Source organism: Wyeomyia smithii, chromosome 3 (genome assembly GCF_029784165.1).
Source record: "Wyeomyia smithii strain HCP4-BCI-WySm-NY-G18 chromosome 3, ASM2978416v1, whole genome shotgun sequence".
Classification (NCBI taxonomy): Eukaryota; Metazoa; Arthropoda; class Insecta; order Diptera; family Culicidae; genus Wyeomyia; species Wyeomyia smithii.
The window spans coordinates 32,900,639-32,917,917 of record NC_073696.1 but is presented as its reverse complement, the minus strand read 5'-3'; the positions used below and the strand labels follow the sequence as shown (position 1 = coordinate 32,917,917).

The 17,279-nt window shown below is 43.0% G+C and overlaps 2 protein-coding genes across 2 annotated transcripts; one reads left to right on the top strand and one right to left on the bottom strand.

Moving 5' to 3' along the window:
- Positions 1 to 12,762: 12,762 nt before the first annotated feature.
- On the top strand, positions 12,763 to 14,010 carry LOC129731464 (trans-1,2-dihydrobenzene-1,2-diol dehydrogenase-like). The gene is made up of 3 exons (XM_055691478.1): positions 12,763 to 13,052; positions 13,109 to 13,647; positions 13,705 to 14,010. The coding sequence occupies exons 1-3, from the start codon at positions 12,848 to 12,850 to the stop codon at positions 13,972 to 13,974; spliced, it is 1,014 nt and encodes a 337-aa protein (XP_055547453.1). The 5' UTR covers positions 12,763 to 12,847; the 3' UTR covers positions 13,975 to 14,010.
- A 5-nt stretch (positions 14,011 to 14,015) lies between these two features.
- Positions 14,016 to 15,249, bottom strand: LOC129731467 (anaphase-promoting complex subunit 11). The gene is made up of 2 exons (XM_055691481.1): positions 15,057 to 15,249; positions 14,016 to 14,671 (listed from the first exon to the last, which is right to left on the bottom strand). The coding sequence occupies exons 1-2, from the start codon at positions 15,073 to 15,075 to the stop codon at positions 14,436 to 14,438; spliced, it is 255 nt and encodes an 84-aa protein (XP_055547456.1). The 5' UTR covers positions 15,076 to 15,249; the 3' UTR covers positions 14,016 to 14,435.
- Positions 15,250 to 17,279: the final 2,030 nt, after the last annotated feature.

Here is a 17,279-nt window from a genome sequence, read left to right as displayed (position 1 = left end):
CTCAGTTATTCGGTTTTTAATTTGGGAAAATAGTTTTTCATTTACAATTGCTTCGAATAGTTTAGGAATGCAAGAAATTAGGGCTATTCTACGATAATTACGTATGTCGGATTTCCGGCCTGATTCGAAAATAGGCACTAGAAACGAGCTTTTCCATTTTGATGGGAAGCATCCATATTCCAATGACATGTTGAAGAGCCAGAACAATGGAGCTGTAAGTTCCGTTGCAAGATTTTTCGAAATACTGGCGGAATTCCGTTAGGTCCAGGACCTTTTGAGGCATCTAAGCTATTCAACGCCTGAAAAATGTCCTGCACATGAATTTGGTTTACATCAATATCCCTCGAGAAGTTTGGATAAAATGCAAAATAATCGTGGTCGCGATCCTCTTCAGAAAATGTTGTATAGGTTTCTTGGAAAAATTTCGCAAAAAGATTGCAAATCCTTTCCGAGTTATCCCCGACATTTTCGTCAAGATGCATTATAGAGGGAAAATTGTCAGATTTTAGTTTAGTTTTCACGTAACTATAGAAGTTCTTCGGACAGGATTTTATTTCAAGTTCAGTTTTTGCATTATATTCATCAAACGCATTACTGATGGCAAGATTCAGTTGATCACATATTTACCAAATAGATTGCTAAATTTTCACTACTGTTGTGTCTTTTATAGATTTTATGTGCTTTTTGTTTACGGTTTTTCAAATTTTTAATGACTATTATACCAGACAGGATTTTTTGTATTTCCAGTACGTCTCCTTTTCTTCAGAGGTATTTCCTGTTTGATTATATCAAATAAAACTTCATAAAAAGTATCCACCGCCACGTCAACATTTCCTCTATTCTTAAGAATAAATTGCCAGTTAACATTGTTTAATCTATTGCGAATGTTTTCATAATTTGCCTTTTCATATTCAAAGACTTCCTCGTATTCATAGTCGTTAGGTTTTTGGTGCGCATGTATAAATAAAGAACATTCGATTGCCGTGTGATACGCCTCATTTTTCCATAGAGGATTCAATGATTCAGTCACACAGAAATCATCATAAATGTCCGTAAATAAAAAGTCTAAGCAACAGTTCTGTTGATTTTTGATGTGGTTGATTTGGTTCAGCCCAAAATTTGCGGTTTTGTCAAAAATGAGTTGTATTGTTTCATTTAGGGATACCATCCGTCCTGATTTAGCAGGACATGTCCTGATTTTGAGATCCGTTTGGAGAGTCCTGATTTATTTTTCAGATTTTAGCATTTGTCCTGATTTTTCTGGATGATACCGGAGGCTCAGAAATGTTGAAAATTTTTCAGTACTTTAACTTTGACTCCGGAACGGAACGGACTCATTTTGAACGATTTTTTTTCTTTGGTTGAATTTTGTCGAGAGAAATTGCCTAGTTCTTGCAACCCTCAACTATCTGACTTTTGGGTCCTAAAGCCATCCAGCTTTTTCCGCACCATAATGGCGTTCGCTGTGATGCGTGTTCGTAATATGCGAACCTCTCTGCTTACGTCAGTTTTGGGGATTTCTGAGGAATTGGAAACACAAATCTTACCAGATTTATTTCTCTTTTGATTAAATAATGGATGATGTAATACGAACTTTTCATTTTAGCCTCCACCATTATGGCGCGCAAAAAGCTGGATATCAGTTTTTATATATCATTTGAAAAAACTGCGTTTTCTGAGCAAAACGTGATTTTTAAAAAAATGTTTATCTGTTTTTCCTTCGATGAAGAATAAAAAACTGCTCGAAATGTCTTAAATGACACAAGTACGGTATTTGGGAGAATTGACATTTAAGGTATTTCGAGCAGTTTGTTATTTTTTTATTTAAAAATCGAAGGACAACGATAAACATTTTTTAAAGAATCACGTTTTGTTCAGAAAAATGCGCTCTTTCAACTGATATATAAAAATCAAAAAACCGTGTAAAACTTTAGGACCCAATTTTGAACCGTTTTTTGTTTACTGCTTTTTTTAGGTATCTACTAACGCCTAATAAATCAAAGTTGCAAAATTGTATCGTCCGAGAAATACTTTAAATGAATAAATGAGTGGCGTATTTAGAAGTGTGAATCTCGTGTTTTATTTAATGATACCTCAAAAAAAGAAAACGCCTCATATCAAAATTTTACCGGAAAAAGTTGTCCTGATTTTTAACCCCTACCAAATGGTAACCCTAGTTTCATTGTCCCCAACGACTGGAAGAAGAATACATTCATTTTCTGAGTCCTTCATGAAATCTCCATGAATATGGATTGTAGTTTCGGGAGGAAGATTTGCGACATTCAAGGAATCTTATCCAAGAAATTTTGGTCTTGTGAACGCCACGAGATGGCTGACAAACAATGGCTTTGTATGGCACAATCTCACCCCCACTGGCACAATCTAAACCCGGCTTGTAATGTTCAGTGAAAAACCCGGTTTTACCCGCTTCCAAACGATTTCAGTTTTTTTCCCGGTTTTCCCGGTTGGGTGGCCACCCTGCGGCAGATATTGATTTTCCCCTGGGCCACGGCAATTTTTGGAGTACCTGGTATAGCTCTATGAATTCCTTTGCAATAGATGATAGGCAAGGCGACGACATAGAAGTTGGGAAAGTACCTTGTAGACAGCGCTTAGCAGCGTTATTCCACGATATTTGCTATATTCCAGATTGTCGCCTTTTTTGTAGATGGAACACATGATTCTTCTAGACAGTGCTTTACCATCAAACTATAGAAGCTCGCTTGGTAATTGGTTACTGCCAGCGGCTTTGTTGTTTTTCAATCTGTCCTCCTCAACCTCTTGGAGGCTTAGGGCCGTGAACCTGTCGTCTTCTGCACGCACTCCTAGATTGATCGGATTTCTACCTTGCGATCACCTAATGTCCGCTCGTCATGAAGTTTCCTATCAGGTCACGGAAAATATTTGCTCGTGGTACGTAGCCTCTGCTCGAGCTGTTAAGCTTCTCATAGAACTTAAGGGTGTCGCTAACACAGTACAGGAACAGATAGTACCGCTTTAAAGTCCACTTTCGTCGCCATACTTATTCACTTTCCTTGTGAAACATTCCACAGGATTTCATCTGCGTCACAATGTTACGCCAACGCACTCGGCCATAGCAGCTTGTCTTCTGTATGCTTCTTGAGCGTCCTATTTTTCCGAAATCTTGGTTTACTTGATCCAAGTACCTAGAGATCGTGTGTTTGATATTCTTATAACATGTCCCGCCCAGTGTACCTTTCCAGGCTCGCCGTAGAGTTACGCCAGCTCGTGGTTCATTTTTCGCCTTCGTACGCCATCCTCAGATACCATGCCGAAGGTGGTCCTAAGCACACGTCGTTCGAAACCGCCAGTGCCTGTAAGTTCTCCTCCATAATTTTCTATGTCTCGTGCCCGTACCGGTTTTATGAGCGTCTTGTCCATCGTGCATTTGGTACTGGGGCGGAGTTTGCCAGACCTCAACATCTTACGAAGTCCGTTGTGGGCACGACTGCTGTCTGTGCTGTGTGAAGATTTCGCTGTGCGCTGTTGTCTGACGTTACCGATGATCGAGGTACACAAATTTTTCGACCACGTCCAACTAATCTCCCTCGTTCACTACACTACTGCTACCAATACTTTGTCTTCGGCGTATTCACCTTCAACCAAACCTTTTTTGCTTCACGTTTCAGCTTGGTGTACTTCTTGGTGTGGTTCAGCGAAGCAAGCCGCACGTTTCATAACACCTTCAAGTGAAGTTCGTCATGGTAATCAGTCTTGTTAATTTCGCAGGGAAGCCATTTTCGTCCATAACTTTTCTTAGCTCTGCATGGTCGATAGTGTCGTAAGCGGCGTTGGATGGTGCGTGGGAACTTAGTATTCGTGACACTTTTGGAGGATCTGTCGCAACGTAAAGATTTGGTCCGTTGTCGATCGCCCATCCACAAAACCGGCATGATAACTTACCTCAAATCTTCGTGGTCCACTCCTCCGGTAACTGTTCTGTATCCCAGATCCTGACTACCAACTGATACAGATAGTAAGCCAACCTATTCGGGCCCAGCTTGATAAGCTCCGTTGCGATACCATCTTTTCCTGCTGATTTTCTGTTCTTGAGCTGCTTGATAGCATTTTTAACTTCACTTATCGAGGGGGGCTGTATGTATCCCTTAACCGCTGTACTGGCGACATCAACCGTCTTGATCCTTCGCGCCATTCAGGTGCACATTGTAGTGCTGCTTCCACCTGTCGATCACCTCACGTTCATCCGTCAAGATTCCTCCATATTTATCCCGGCACATTTCGTTTGCGTGATGCGTTTAGTTTCTTGTAGAATCTACGTGTTTCTTGGGAACGATACAGCTTACACTCCAGCTTTTCCAGGTTGCGCTTTTTGTGCCGGAAAAGATGGGTCTGCTGTCTTCGTTTCTGTTTGATCAACTCACGTTATGACGGGTCCTTTGCTGCAGTATCAATGCCCACACTGTATTTTACTCGTCTAAAATCGTTTGATACTCCTCGTCGAATCAGCCAATACGTCGACTCCTATCAACGAATCCAATAGTACCTTCGCTGCTATCACAGTACTTAAGCAGTCCTTCAAAAGGGCTTCGGTAAGCTCTCCCTTATCCGGTAGCGCTACCTCAAGGCTTTGCGCATACTCAGTAGCGACTTCAGCAAGTCGCTCCAGATCATACCGTGGCGGCCGCCGGTAGCGAATGTTGTTGACAACCGAATGTCTATGGCGCATTTTGACCATCAGCGGATAGAGGGCAGGGTCGACGATTGCGCCACGATATGTTCGGACGTCGATAATATCCGAGAAGTGGCTTCCGTCAATCAAAACGTGATCGATTTGAGTTTCAGTATGTGACCAAAATAGAAAATGATCTCAAAATCTCTCAGAATTGCCGAAGTGTTTTAAAGGTCAAAAAAGGCTGAAATAGAAAATGATCTCAGATTGAGCCCAGAACCGCCGAAGTCGTAATTGAGTTGCATCAACTCACCGCTGAAGTGGGATTGAAGTACGTAATGAAATACGCATAATGGATCCAAAAATTGACGACAATGACTTGCGATCAGTAAGAAGAGTGAATCGTCGACCCAACAAGTACTTGTGGAATTCTGTTATGCCAAAGGTTAGCGCATGAGCTCCCTTAGGCTTGCTCTGCCTGGGTGAGGGATCTCGATGCGTGCTGAACTGCTTTCAAGTGCCCATTGGGAAATTGGTGATTTTGAATCGTAATGTGTCAGCAACAGTTCGAATTGCTCAATCGATATTCCACTGCCGCCTCATACTCCTCTTGAGTAGTTTGAAAGGAAGGCGAAGCTCAATGATGTTTCAATCAAACCGGCCGTTGAAATTAGAGACCCTCAGGAGTGTTGATTGGTGCCGTAATAGAAGCGCTAACTTCGAGCTTTTCTGGATCAGAACGGATGCCTTTGGTGTCGATAATGTGCCTAAATACTAGATTTTGATTTGGAAATAGTGGCCTTTCACCAGTATGACGTGAAAACCATATTCCTCTAAATGTTGAAGAAGCATGTCGAATGGCGCCTTGTTTACGCAGATAATAGCATCGTCGAGAAACGAACGTATCCCGGGAATATCAGCAATCAATGTGTCAACAAGTCGTTGGAAAGACCCAGGTGCTGATTCTATCCCTGATGCAAGTCGGTTGAATTTAAAGAGACCTCGGTGCGTATTTATGGTGACACAAGTTTCTTTACTTCATCGTCTACTTCCAACTGAAGATACGACCAGCGAAATTGTGTTAAAAGGAACTGGTCGCTTCGACCAGGCTTGACGTTAGGCTTGAGACGCTTAACCAAGGATGGCTTCACATTAGAATTTGCCGATAAGAGCGAGGAGTCCACCGAATGCGCTGGATGTTTCAATCGATGATGGTGTCAGCTTCGGGTGTCCTAATTGTTGCTACATTGATTTGGAAATTACTGTGATATCGCTTGCAGAGTCCAGTTGTAGCGAAACAACGACATTGTTGATGGTGATTGTCACATATTAACGTTTTCTGGAGCTGTTAGCAATATATTTCACGAGAATTCCTTTGACGTCGTTTCTGAAACTGGTCAACTTCTTAAATTGCTTTTTTTCTTGAGGGTTGCTAAATCATTGTGGTGACCGACTTGAGATTGACGAGCCGCCGAGTTTGAATAATCACCAGTGCTTTAATGAGATTTTGAAAACTCCGTACATTTGGGTAATTGTAATTGTAATTCATCGGACCACACCCTGGCAGACAAGCGTCCGCCAATCTACATTTACATGCTAGATGAGGACCTACAAGCCTATCCGTTATCTCAAGATTTACAGGTGGCTTGAGATATGCGCTAGACCGTATAGCGCACCGGTTTCTTCCACTAGCAGGCGCAGGCTTTTAACCCGTCCCGCTAGTTTCAGATGCATTACTTAGAGGATAGGAGAAGACAGAAAGTGAAACGTTAGAAAAGATATATTTAATTTGCTAAAATGGAATGACAAATTGGACAATTTATTATGTTATCAGTCATATAGATATATATATATATATATATATATATATATATATATATATATATATATATATATATATATATATATATATATATATATATATATATATATATATATATATATATATATATATATATATATATATATATATATATATATATATATATATATATATATATATATATATATATATATATATATATATATATATATATATATATATATATATATATATATATATATATATATATATATATATATATATATATATATATATATATATATATATATATATATATATATATATATATATATATATATATATAAATATATATATATATATATATATATATATATATATATATATATATATATATATATATATATATATATATATATATATATATATATACATATATACATATCGTGATCGCCAACTCCCTAAAGGTAAGCAAGGCACCGGGACCGGATGGAATCCCGAACTTGGCCATCAGGACGGCCATGAAAGTGGCCCCCGATCTATTTCGAGCAGTCATGCAGAAGTGCCTGGATGACTGCCTCTTTCCGGACAGGTGGAAGCGACAGAGATTGGTGCTGTTGCCGAAGGCTGGGAAACCGCCAGGGGACCCATCGGCATACAGACCTATCTGTCTGCTGGACACTACGGGCAAGGTGCTTGAGAGGATTACCCTCAACAGACTGGTGAAGTACACAGAGGGTGTAAACGGTCTGGCAAGTAACCAGTTCGGCTTCCGGAAAGGTAGATCCACGCTGGATGCTATTCTCTCTGTCACCAAGACGGCAGAGGTAGCACTCCAGCGTAAGAGTTGGGGCATTCGCTATTGCGCAATCGTCACGCTTGACGTGAAGAATGCATTCAATAGCGCCAGTTGGGACTCCATAGCGCTCGCGCTTAGGAGCATCCACGTACCGGTGTCGTTGTACAAGATTTTGGAAAATTATTTCCAGAATCGGGTACTAGTTTACAACACGGAGGAGGGTCAGAAGTGCGTCCCAATCACCGCAGGGGTACCGCAAGGTTCCATCCTGGGCCCGGTGTTGTGGAATGTCATGTATGACGGGGTGTTGAAACTAGAGTTCCCTGTAGGGGTTGTGATCGTCGGTTTCGCAGACGACATCACGCTAGAGGTCTACGGCGAGTCGATCGAAGAGGTCGAGTTGACGGCCGCGCACTGCATACGCAAGGTCGAAGACTGGATGCACTCTAGGAAACTGGAGTTAGCGCACCATAAAACGGAGGTTACGGTTGTGAACAACCGCAAATTAGAGCAACAGGCGGTGGTTAGAGTCGGTGACTGCACCATTACCTCAAGGCGTTCCTTGAAGCACTTGGGGGTTATGGTTGACGATAAGCTCACATTTAAGAGTCACGTCGACTATGCCTGTAAGAGGGCTTTAACGGCCGCTGCAGGACTATCTCGAATGATGTCCAATAGCTCAGCGGTATATGGCAGCAAGCGTAAACTTCTTGCCAGAGTGGTTTCGTCCATACTTAGGTATGGTGGGCCAGCGTGGTCCAAAGCGTTAGGTACCAACAGTCATCGTCGTAAACTGGAAAGTACCTACAGGCTCATGTGCCTGAGGGTTGTGAGCGCGTACCGTACAGTGTCATACGACGCAATCTGCGTCCTGTCCGGCATGATGCCTATCAGCATAGCCATTAAGGAGGACGTAGAATGCTTCGATCAACGTGACACAAGGGGTATACGAGGCACCAGAAGGTCATTCTCGATGATCAGATGGCAGCAGGAATGGTCCAATTCCGTAGAGGGTAGAAGGACGCATCGACTTATTCCGGACGTATCCGGATGGGTCGGGAGGCGCCATGGAGAAGTTAACTTCCACTTGACACAGATTCTGTCAGGTCATGGTTGCTTCAGGCAGTATCTACACAGATTCGGGCATGCGGGGTCCCCCATGTGTCCCGAGTGCGCGGATGCGGAAGAAACTGCTGAGCATGTCTTCTTCGTGTGCCCTCGTTCTGTGCATGCGCGGAGCGACATGATGGTAGTGAGCGGGCCAGACACCACTCCGGGCAACCTAGTTCGGAGGATGTGTAAAGACTCAAACATTTGGAGGGCGGTTTGTACAGCCGCCTCTCAAATAGTTTTAGAATTGCAAAACAGGCGACAGGTTGACCACCGACACGCCAGTGTTAGCTAACGGCCAGTCTCCAGGTTAGTTAGCTAAGTTAGCAAAGATACCTAAAGAACCAAGAGGGTGCACAGAGCACAAAAGCCGCTCCCCGAAGCAATACCTAGCGGTGGTCCCGGGGAGTATTATGGGCTGGAGACTGGAGGGGTTTTAGTGGGTCCGGTCACTGTCACGTAGCCGATCTCGATTGTGCTTTGTTAGTGTTGACACTCTCAAAGCGTACAGCATAATTGGACTTATTACTGCATGGTAAATCCGGAGTGATGTTTCCCATCTAAGTCGGCAGGTTTTCACGAAGCCCGCTACAGCTTGGTACGCTCGAAGCGCTTTTAGAACCCGATCGGATACTGTTTCCCGTCTGTTTAGTGAGCTGGTGATATATGCTTCTAAATATCTCAGCTTGGATACCACTCGCAGCTCAAAGTTTCCAAAACGTTCACTTCTTGGAGCGTCAATGTTTTGCTCCTTCAGGCAAAAGCCGATGAGGTTGAGTAGTCTTGGAATCTTTGCAGGGTCTGTAACGATTAATAATATATCGTCTGCGTACACTCGCAGGCATGATAATTTTATTCGCTGCGTCTGGCCTAGTTGTAATTCCGGCATCAGTTGTTTTAGTCGTTGCTTGGAGTCAAGTGCTTGGAGTGCTTGGTCAAGAAGGTACACAAATAATTTTGGTGACAGCGGGCATCCTTGCTTTATTCCTGTTACTTTATTGTATGTTTCAGTTCTTTGCCCGAACCACTGGAGCGGGGTACGTTCGGTGCGACATGCGGATACGATTCTGTTTATCAAGTATGGGGGCACGCTCAACCTCGATAATGTCTCTGGCACCACGCGTAGATCGATGGTATCGAATGATTGCCGTAGGTCCAGCGAAACGATATACGTGGTTCTACCTTTGCGCCATCGCTCGTCCAGCATTTGGCGTACGATGAATATTTGGTCCTCGGCGCTCCTGTTGTTGTGATACGCAAACTGGTACGTCACCAACGTCTCCAAGACATATTTCAAGCTGTTACAGCAGGTATCTGGCGTATATCTTATAAATAACGGAACAGAGGGTGATGCGTCTATACTCGTCTGCGTTTTTGGGTCGAGGGTTTTTGGGAATAGGTATTTGGACAGTCTCTAATAGCCGAGGAGGCACTTCATTTTGTTGCCATATTTGCTCCAAAATTTCATGGATGCGTCGATGTAGACTTTCGGGCCCATATCTCAGTAACTCCGGGCGTACCGCGTCCACACCCGCAGCTGTGCCGTTACGTAGGGTTAAGCTGAGGCGTTCTACGTCATGCCACGTTGGGCCTGAGGTAATTGGGGGTGGAGTCGGCTTTGGAAGCAATACCACTTCCTCTTGACTTGCGCTGGATTGTAGTTTCTCCTCCCACCTCTGGATTGGGATATACGTTGATGCACCTTGCGTGATTTTGCGGCGATGACGTTTCAAGTAACGAAATGTTAAACGGAGTCTTTCTAAAACTGGAAAGTTTTCTATGTTTTCGAAGAACAACTTAACTTTCTCTTCCTGATGGTTTTCGTACGCTTTGCTTTTCCTTTTTCGAGCATCTCGGTACTTTTTTTTTAGTTCTGCATCGTTTCTGTTCGCTAGCAGCTCACGTTGAGCCGTTTCAACGTCGCGACCGCATTTCCTTCTTCTGGGAGTTGATGGGGACGTGGATCCATTCAGCGTGGTTGACGCAGTCCCTAATATGGCGGTTATGGTAGACTCGATAAACTGGTTTGTGCTACCCACAGTGCCGTCATTTTGGATATCTAATTTCCTGGTAAGTACTTTAGAGTAGCGTTCTTTTGCTGCAGGATCGGTTGTCAGAAGAGAGACTCGGCAGTTCGGTTGTCCAATTTTTCCGGCCCTTCCATCGTTGGTAGTAACGTTGAATTCGCTTTCTGTGGCACGGGGGGTTTCTGTTCTTACATTCGGTTGACGATGACGTATCGTCAGTAGCAGCATGCGTTGGTCAGAGAACCCTGCTGTTCCTTCCACCGCTTTGCACTTTGGCCGCTGGAAACGAGGTATGATTGGCATAACCACATGATCGATCTGTGATTGGTTTGCGCCCCGACTACATGTGCGCAGGACACTATGGCATGGCCCAAACGAACTGCAAAGTTTATAGTTGTAGGCCTGGAGGATGTCTTTGAGTCCATCCCCGTTCGCGTTACTCCAGGGATGATACAAGAATTTGCCGACATTTGGTCGTTCAGCTGGTAGCAGGTCACGATGACCTACGTGCGCATTGAAGTCACCCAACATTACGATATTCGACTGCTGATGTGAGGATAAGCGTCGGAGGAACTCGTGGATTACACTGTATTCGGGGTCAGCTTGTTCTCTTGACGATCTCGCGTAAACAAAGATTATTATAAGTTGTTCACCAGAAATTGGTAGAAATATGGCGCATGAGTTGTCAGATATCCGTTGGAATTTGTATCTTGGCACCAAATCTCGTTGAATCGCGATAGCTGTTCCTCCGCCCATTCTGTTGTTGTTGCCTGGCTTGTTGACATTAAACCACAGGTACGATGTGGTTTTAATTGTGCAGGTCACTAATCGCGTTACCTGTAAATTTGCTATCGCAACTCTGTTATCACGCAGAGTCTGATCAACTAGCTCTCTGTCGCTTTCTTGAGAGCATCCGGAGACGTTCCAAGTCGCTATCGTGATGGTTTCCGACACATCAACTGCACATGCTGTTGTGCTCTGAATGTCACTATGTTGTGTCACTTCGTGTGTGTCTGTTGCTGCTGGCCCTCGGCGTTCGGTTAGTAGATGGTGAAATGGAAAAGGGTTCTGCGCAAGAGGTGAAAAACCGGGTGTTGGGTTATGGCGACGTTTGACTCTCGAAAGTTCGTCGTTTTCAATCAATTTTATTACGCTGTCGTAATGATTGTAAGCACCGTATTCGTTGGATCTGTGAACTATGCTCAGGTCTTGTTGGTTTCGCGCTCCGGGTTTTCCTATTGTTGTCATTCTTGCGTTTTCTGAGTATACTCTAATGTTATACTCGAAAATGGCAGCCACCGCTCTAATACTCTCTTCTCCGCCCCAGAATCCACGTGTTGCAAGGTTGCGCATGTAGTGTTCGATGAGTTGGGCTGCTGACATGGTGCCGTGTAGTTCTGGAAATATTACTTGGGCTTGTGCCGTCAGTTGCTCTTCGAGTTCCCCTGCCTTCAAGCGATAATATTCTACAACTAGTGCTCGGAGACTGCGGGCGTGAAAGTTGTTGAGCTCTGTTGCCGGTAGTGATTGCCATATTTGGTGTGCTAGCGATGAGAACAGGCAGTTTCCATCGCCAGGGATTCTGCAGACCACCAGCGTTCCTTCTCGCACATTAACCATTTGTGTTTCCATTTCGTTTCTTCTCTGTTAGCTATTATTGTTTCGCTTCTAGCTACTAACTTAGGATATCTGTGAAAGGTTTAGTAAAGTTAAAAATCAAAAAGGTGATATTGGAAACTGTTGAGTATGACATGTCGCACGGTCTCGCCCTCCGGATGTCCCGGTTGACAACCCGACCACACACTCACGCTCATCTTTTTAGCGCCAGCCGGGGGGGGACTTGGTCCAGTACCCATTGCCTTCCTTATCTCTATTCCTCTCACCTTTTCGCAACATTGTGATAAAATGGGCGGAATATATTTTAATATGAGATAATTATTGCAGACGACTTTCACTTGTGAAAGATCTACAGGTAATCGGTGGGAGACCACCTGGCTCCTCATAGCATCATGTTTAGAGGCGGGCCGGAAGAGTTGATGAGCATTCCTCCCCTTGAAAACTCCGTACATTTGGGTGACGAAAAATTCGGTTAAACTCGGTATGCACCACAACCAAAAACAGCAAATCATCGAATTTCCACATGTGATTACAAGCGACTATTTTTGCTGAGTCTTATTATAAACCTGCGTACTAATATTCCAGCTACCTATTCCATCAAAAAAAACCTCTTGTCATTCAAGCACGATTACTTAATACTATACCACCACCAACGGGCAGTGAACGTTATCTCCAAACAGGTGGACACAACAGAATTTCACCAGCAGAAAGCCCCGCAGAAAGTGATAAGAAAGCTATATTTAATTACCATAGCAGCATAAGCCAACCGGTCATTCGTTCTGAGACATTCGATTACGATTGTTGTTCGGTTTGGTTCTTCGCGCAAGAGAATAAGCAACAAGATGGCGCCGCTTCGCTGGGGAATCGCTAGTGTGGGTCTAATTTCACACGACTTTGTCACCGCATTGGCCACGCTTCCCAAGGAAGATCACCAGGTGGTGGCCGTTGCCGCACGAAAACTCGAAGATGCCGAAAAGTTTGCTAAAAAGCACGATATCGAGAAGTTCTACGAAGGATACGATGCGCTCGGCAAGGATCCTACAGTGGGTAAGTTAGTCAAATTACTATTAACACGAGAAAAAAAACATCTCACTCGCTAACAGACGTGGTCTACATTGGAGCGATCGTTATAAAGCACTTTGAGCTCGGAAAGATGATGCTGGACTATGGCAAGCACGTTCTGTGCGAGAAACCGCTGTGCGTAAACGAAGGTCAAGCCAAGCAGCTGCTGAATCACGCGAAGGAGAAAAAGCTGTTCTTCATGGAAGCCATATGGTCGCGATTCTTTCCGGCATACATTCATTTAAAGAAACGTATCGATTCTGGGGAACTGGGCGACATCACCGAGGTAGAGGCAGAGTTCGGTTATCCGCTGGCTGGTATAGAGAGATGTAAACTGAACGCTTTAGGCGGTGGAACTATACTGGATTTAGGTGTTTATACGATTCAGGTTAGTCTGTGGGTTTTCCGAGATTATCCAGTGAAAATCACAGCGAAAGGTCAACTCAACGACGATGGTGTAGATGTGGCTATGGAAGCAACTTTGGATTTTCCAAAAGGTGGCGTTGCTCGTATCAAAACAAGTGCGCTTGGATTGCTGAACAATAAAGCAGTAATTCGAGGCACGAAAGGAACGATAATAGTAAGTACAAATTTAAAATGCCTGTACGGTAAGGTAATAGTTTCTCCCATCATTTAGTTGCACGATTTTTGGAGCTGCGTTTCACTAACTGACATCGATGGATCGTTGGTAGAGTTTCCGCTACCGAAGGCTAGATATGATTTTAACTTCCCAAATTCTTGCAATTTGCGTTACGAAGCGGAAGCAACCCGTCAACACATTTTAGCAGGAAAATTGGAGTCCGAATCTATACCACACAGTGAGAGCTTGAGAATTGCTCGAATTGAGGACGCGCTTAGAAGACAGATTGGTGTGCGATATGCAGAGGACGAACAATTCAAAGCATAAATGTAACGATTTACGAAAATAAACATTGCACTTACATTTTTGTGTCGAACAATTCCGTTGAACTCGGTATGCAGTTTTCACTATTAATTTTGTCACATATTCAGTTTATTCAAACAATCCGAAACTCACTCAGCACTAAATTTCATACTGGAAAAGCAAGTATCGCCACAGAACTTTAGTTAGCAGTAACAAAAAACGCACTAGCACCTCGCTTGTATTGATCTACAAAACAACCGATCGACCAAGTTGATCCACCCACGGCCAAATAAACCACAGTTTCACGCTTCTTTTCTCTGACTCAATGTATATTTCTGCCCCGTACCACTTAATCCACTATTACTCTCAAGGCAAAAGTGCTGTTCGAATAGTTTATCCTTCCAAATAAATCGTGCAAAAAACATTTAGCTCCTACCGAAATGCACCACCGTTCGTTCTTGCTGCCCTGCCAGGCCTAGTACTTTTTACTTTTCATTGAACTTCCAAGTTTGGCGACACATCGGACACTGCTGGTTGGCCTGCGAATTGAGCCATTTCACGATGCAATGCATGTGGAAGCAATGCGAACAGGCTCCCCAAACAAGGGGACAATCATCTCCTGGCAGTGAACAATCCGGACAGCAGCCCTCAAAGGCCATCCGACAGATTCCGCAATTGTCATCGTTGGCGAGCCATTTCCAGACGGCAACTCCCATCCAACCTGGCAATAAACCAAACAGAATATCAAAACTTTGTAAGTATACTGATTCATTCAATGACACATTATCAGATAAAAGAAACACACGACATTATCCGAATGGGCAAGCAAACAGATTTTACCCGGATGAAAACTAATCCCCTGCTCAGATGTATGAAATGGTGACAGAAATTGGAGCAAAAATCAATACCCAGAGAATATGCCCGTTCTTTCAGTCCCTTCTCTCCACCCAGGATTTCCCCAACAGAAAAAAAAACTCAGCCCTTTGCTACAGACCACCAACATGAAGTCAAGCACTTCTGCCAATCAAAACAACTTGCCCCTTGCTTGCCCATTCGGTTCGGATCGTAAGACGCTGTCAAGGGCTATTTATAGATTTTTTGCTTACTTTTCACTGTAACTTTCATCTTAACAACTGTCCCCACGTGTGACACATTGAAGGAACGTTTCTACAAAGTAGTCTGATTAAAGCACTCTAAAATTGCACTAACTATTACGATTAACCTGAGAAAAACGTTGAACGGAAATCAGAACTCTTGTTTTGCTCTCTGCCGCAAAGCTTTGATTTGATGGTTGAATGCTTGCCGATTGCACAAACACCATGATAATCGAACAGCACACAATCAGCAGAATGTCAAAAAACCGTCAAAACATCCTACGACAAAAGGCTGCGTGCTTTGATTATACATCCCTACACAGAAAGAAATTTTAAGGCAGTTTCCATCTAGGACAGGACGTGACAAGTGGCTTCTAAAGGCCCGAATACACACACGGTGTGACAACGCCTTCCTGATGAAAATTGTCAGTACCTTTTTGAAACCTTCTAATGTGCCTTCTAGCATCTACCACCTTCCACTCGTCTACACGAAAGTCGCAATCAAATTCTTGTCGTCATGCCACCCAATTCATGTTTGTTAATGTTTGTTGGAAGAAAAAATAAGGTAACACACTTCTAGAATTACCAGCAGGCGGAAAATGATACAACACGGCGTTGCCAGCGCCTTCGCCAAAAGAAGGCGACACGAGACCGTGTGGAAGGCACAATGCGTCTACACGGAAGGCAGTCAAGTACGCAGCCGAAGGCGGTGAACGACCACCTTCTTCACTACTAGAAGGTTCTGGTTGAAAGGCGTCTCAAAGGAAGGCGCAATTATGCCTTCTGATTTGAATGGAGAAGGCGTCATTACGCCGTGTGTGTATTCGGGCCTTAATTATTCTTCTTTTCTTTCAAAATCGCTCTCATGAAACAATTCGATTTTTCGGCACGACGCTTGCCAGAATTTCCAAAAAAACTTTTTCAAGTTCTGAATTTATTTATAATCAATTCGTTTGATGACTTATTGCTCATGGAATCTTGAATTGATCTAAAGATTTATTTTGGAGCTAGTTGCACTAGTCATAATTTCAACTCTTTCAGGATTCCTTTTCTTCTTCATAACTTGAATCAGCTATTGTTCATGATACGTAATTTCAAAAATATGATTACTATTTTGAATGTTGATTTTTACAGATATAACACAGTCCGGTGTATGAAAAGTTTCGAAAAATTTGTGAGCCAAACGCAGTTCGTTTACTTCGTGAACAGAAACAGTGTAAACGAGAAATATCAATAGTTTTCGCAGCACGGCCAACCGTACCGATTAATACCTAAATTTAACAGTGCGCTAAATAAAATCGACCAATCAAAGAGGGCTTTCGCTTTGACAGAACCTTGGGTGATTTTTGGTTTCTCTTGTCACGTCCTGTCCTAGGTTTCCACTATTTTAGTCACGCCTATGGCATCGCGCCATGTTTCAAGGGCTAACATCTCAACATATGTGTAAACGAGATAGCATATCACCTTTTCTTTTCATACATCTTTATCTTACTGCTGACTGCGGGCACAAATTAATTTCAGCCCAGAATATGAGTTCATTATCATTCACTGTTACTCGGTATAGGGATGCCAATGGCCGATTTTAGTGGTTAGCATACACGCAAAGAAAATATTACCAAGCGAACACGTAAAACAACGTAAATTTACGTAAACCTGAATGTTTTCACTGGTTTAGGTAAATAATACGCATTAAAATAGGTCAAAACAACGCAACCTAATTTTGGATAAAAATTTGTATGGAGTTTTTGATATTGATATTGATGTTTCAAGTTATTCAATTTTACCTATGTAAATGATGACTTCCGTGCAGGTACTCATAAGTAGGTAAATTACTTTTACCTAAAAGTACCTTCCCTCACAGAAGGGCCGATTCAAAAATGCGCATATCTGGGTATTTTTATTTTTCTGTGTAAGTACTAAGACGAACAGAAGACCATCTCACCGAATCTTTTTAACCTCACTTTTCTGACAGTTAGTGGTAACTTTGTTTACATTTTGGACGCTGTGCTTTTTTTTCTGGTGGAGCAATCGTGTGCGTAGTGAAAACGCTGTTTAATTTATAATTGTTCTTAATGTACTGGCTATTCACGCACAATATTTATAGGACATTTTTGTAACAACTGAAATGATATGCTCTAACTGAGAGTAAAAACGAAAAATGATTGCGAAAGCGTGGGCACCGATCTGCTACAGTGTTTTGTTCGAAGTTGCATCTGTTCTGTGGTATGTGCCTAA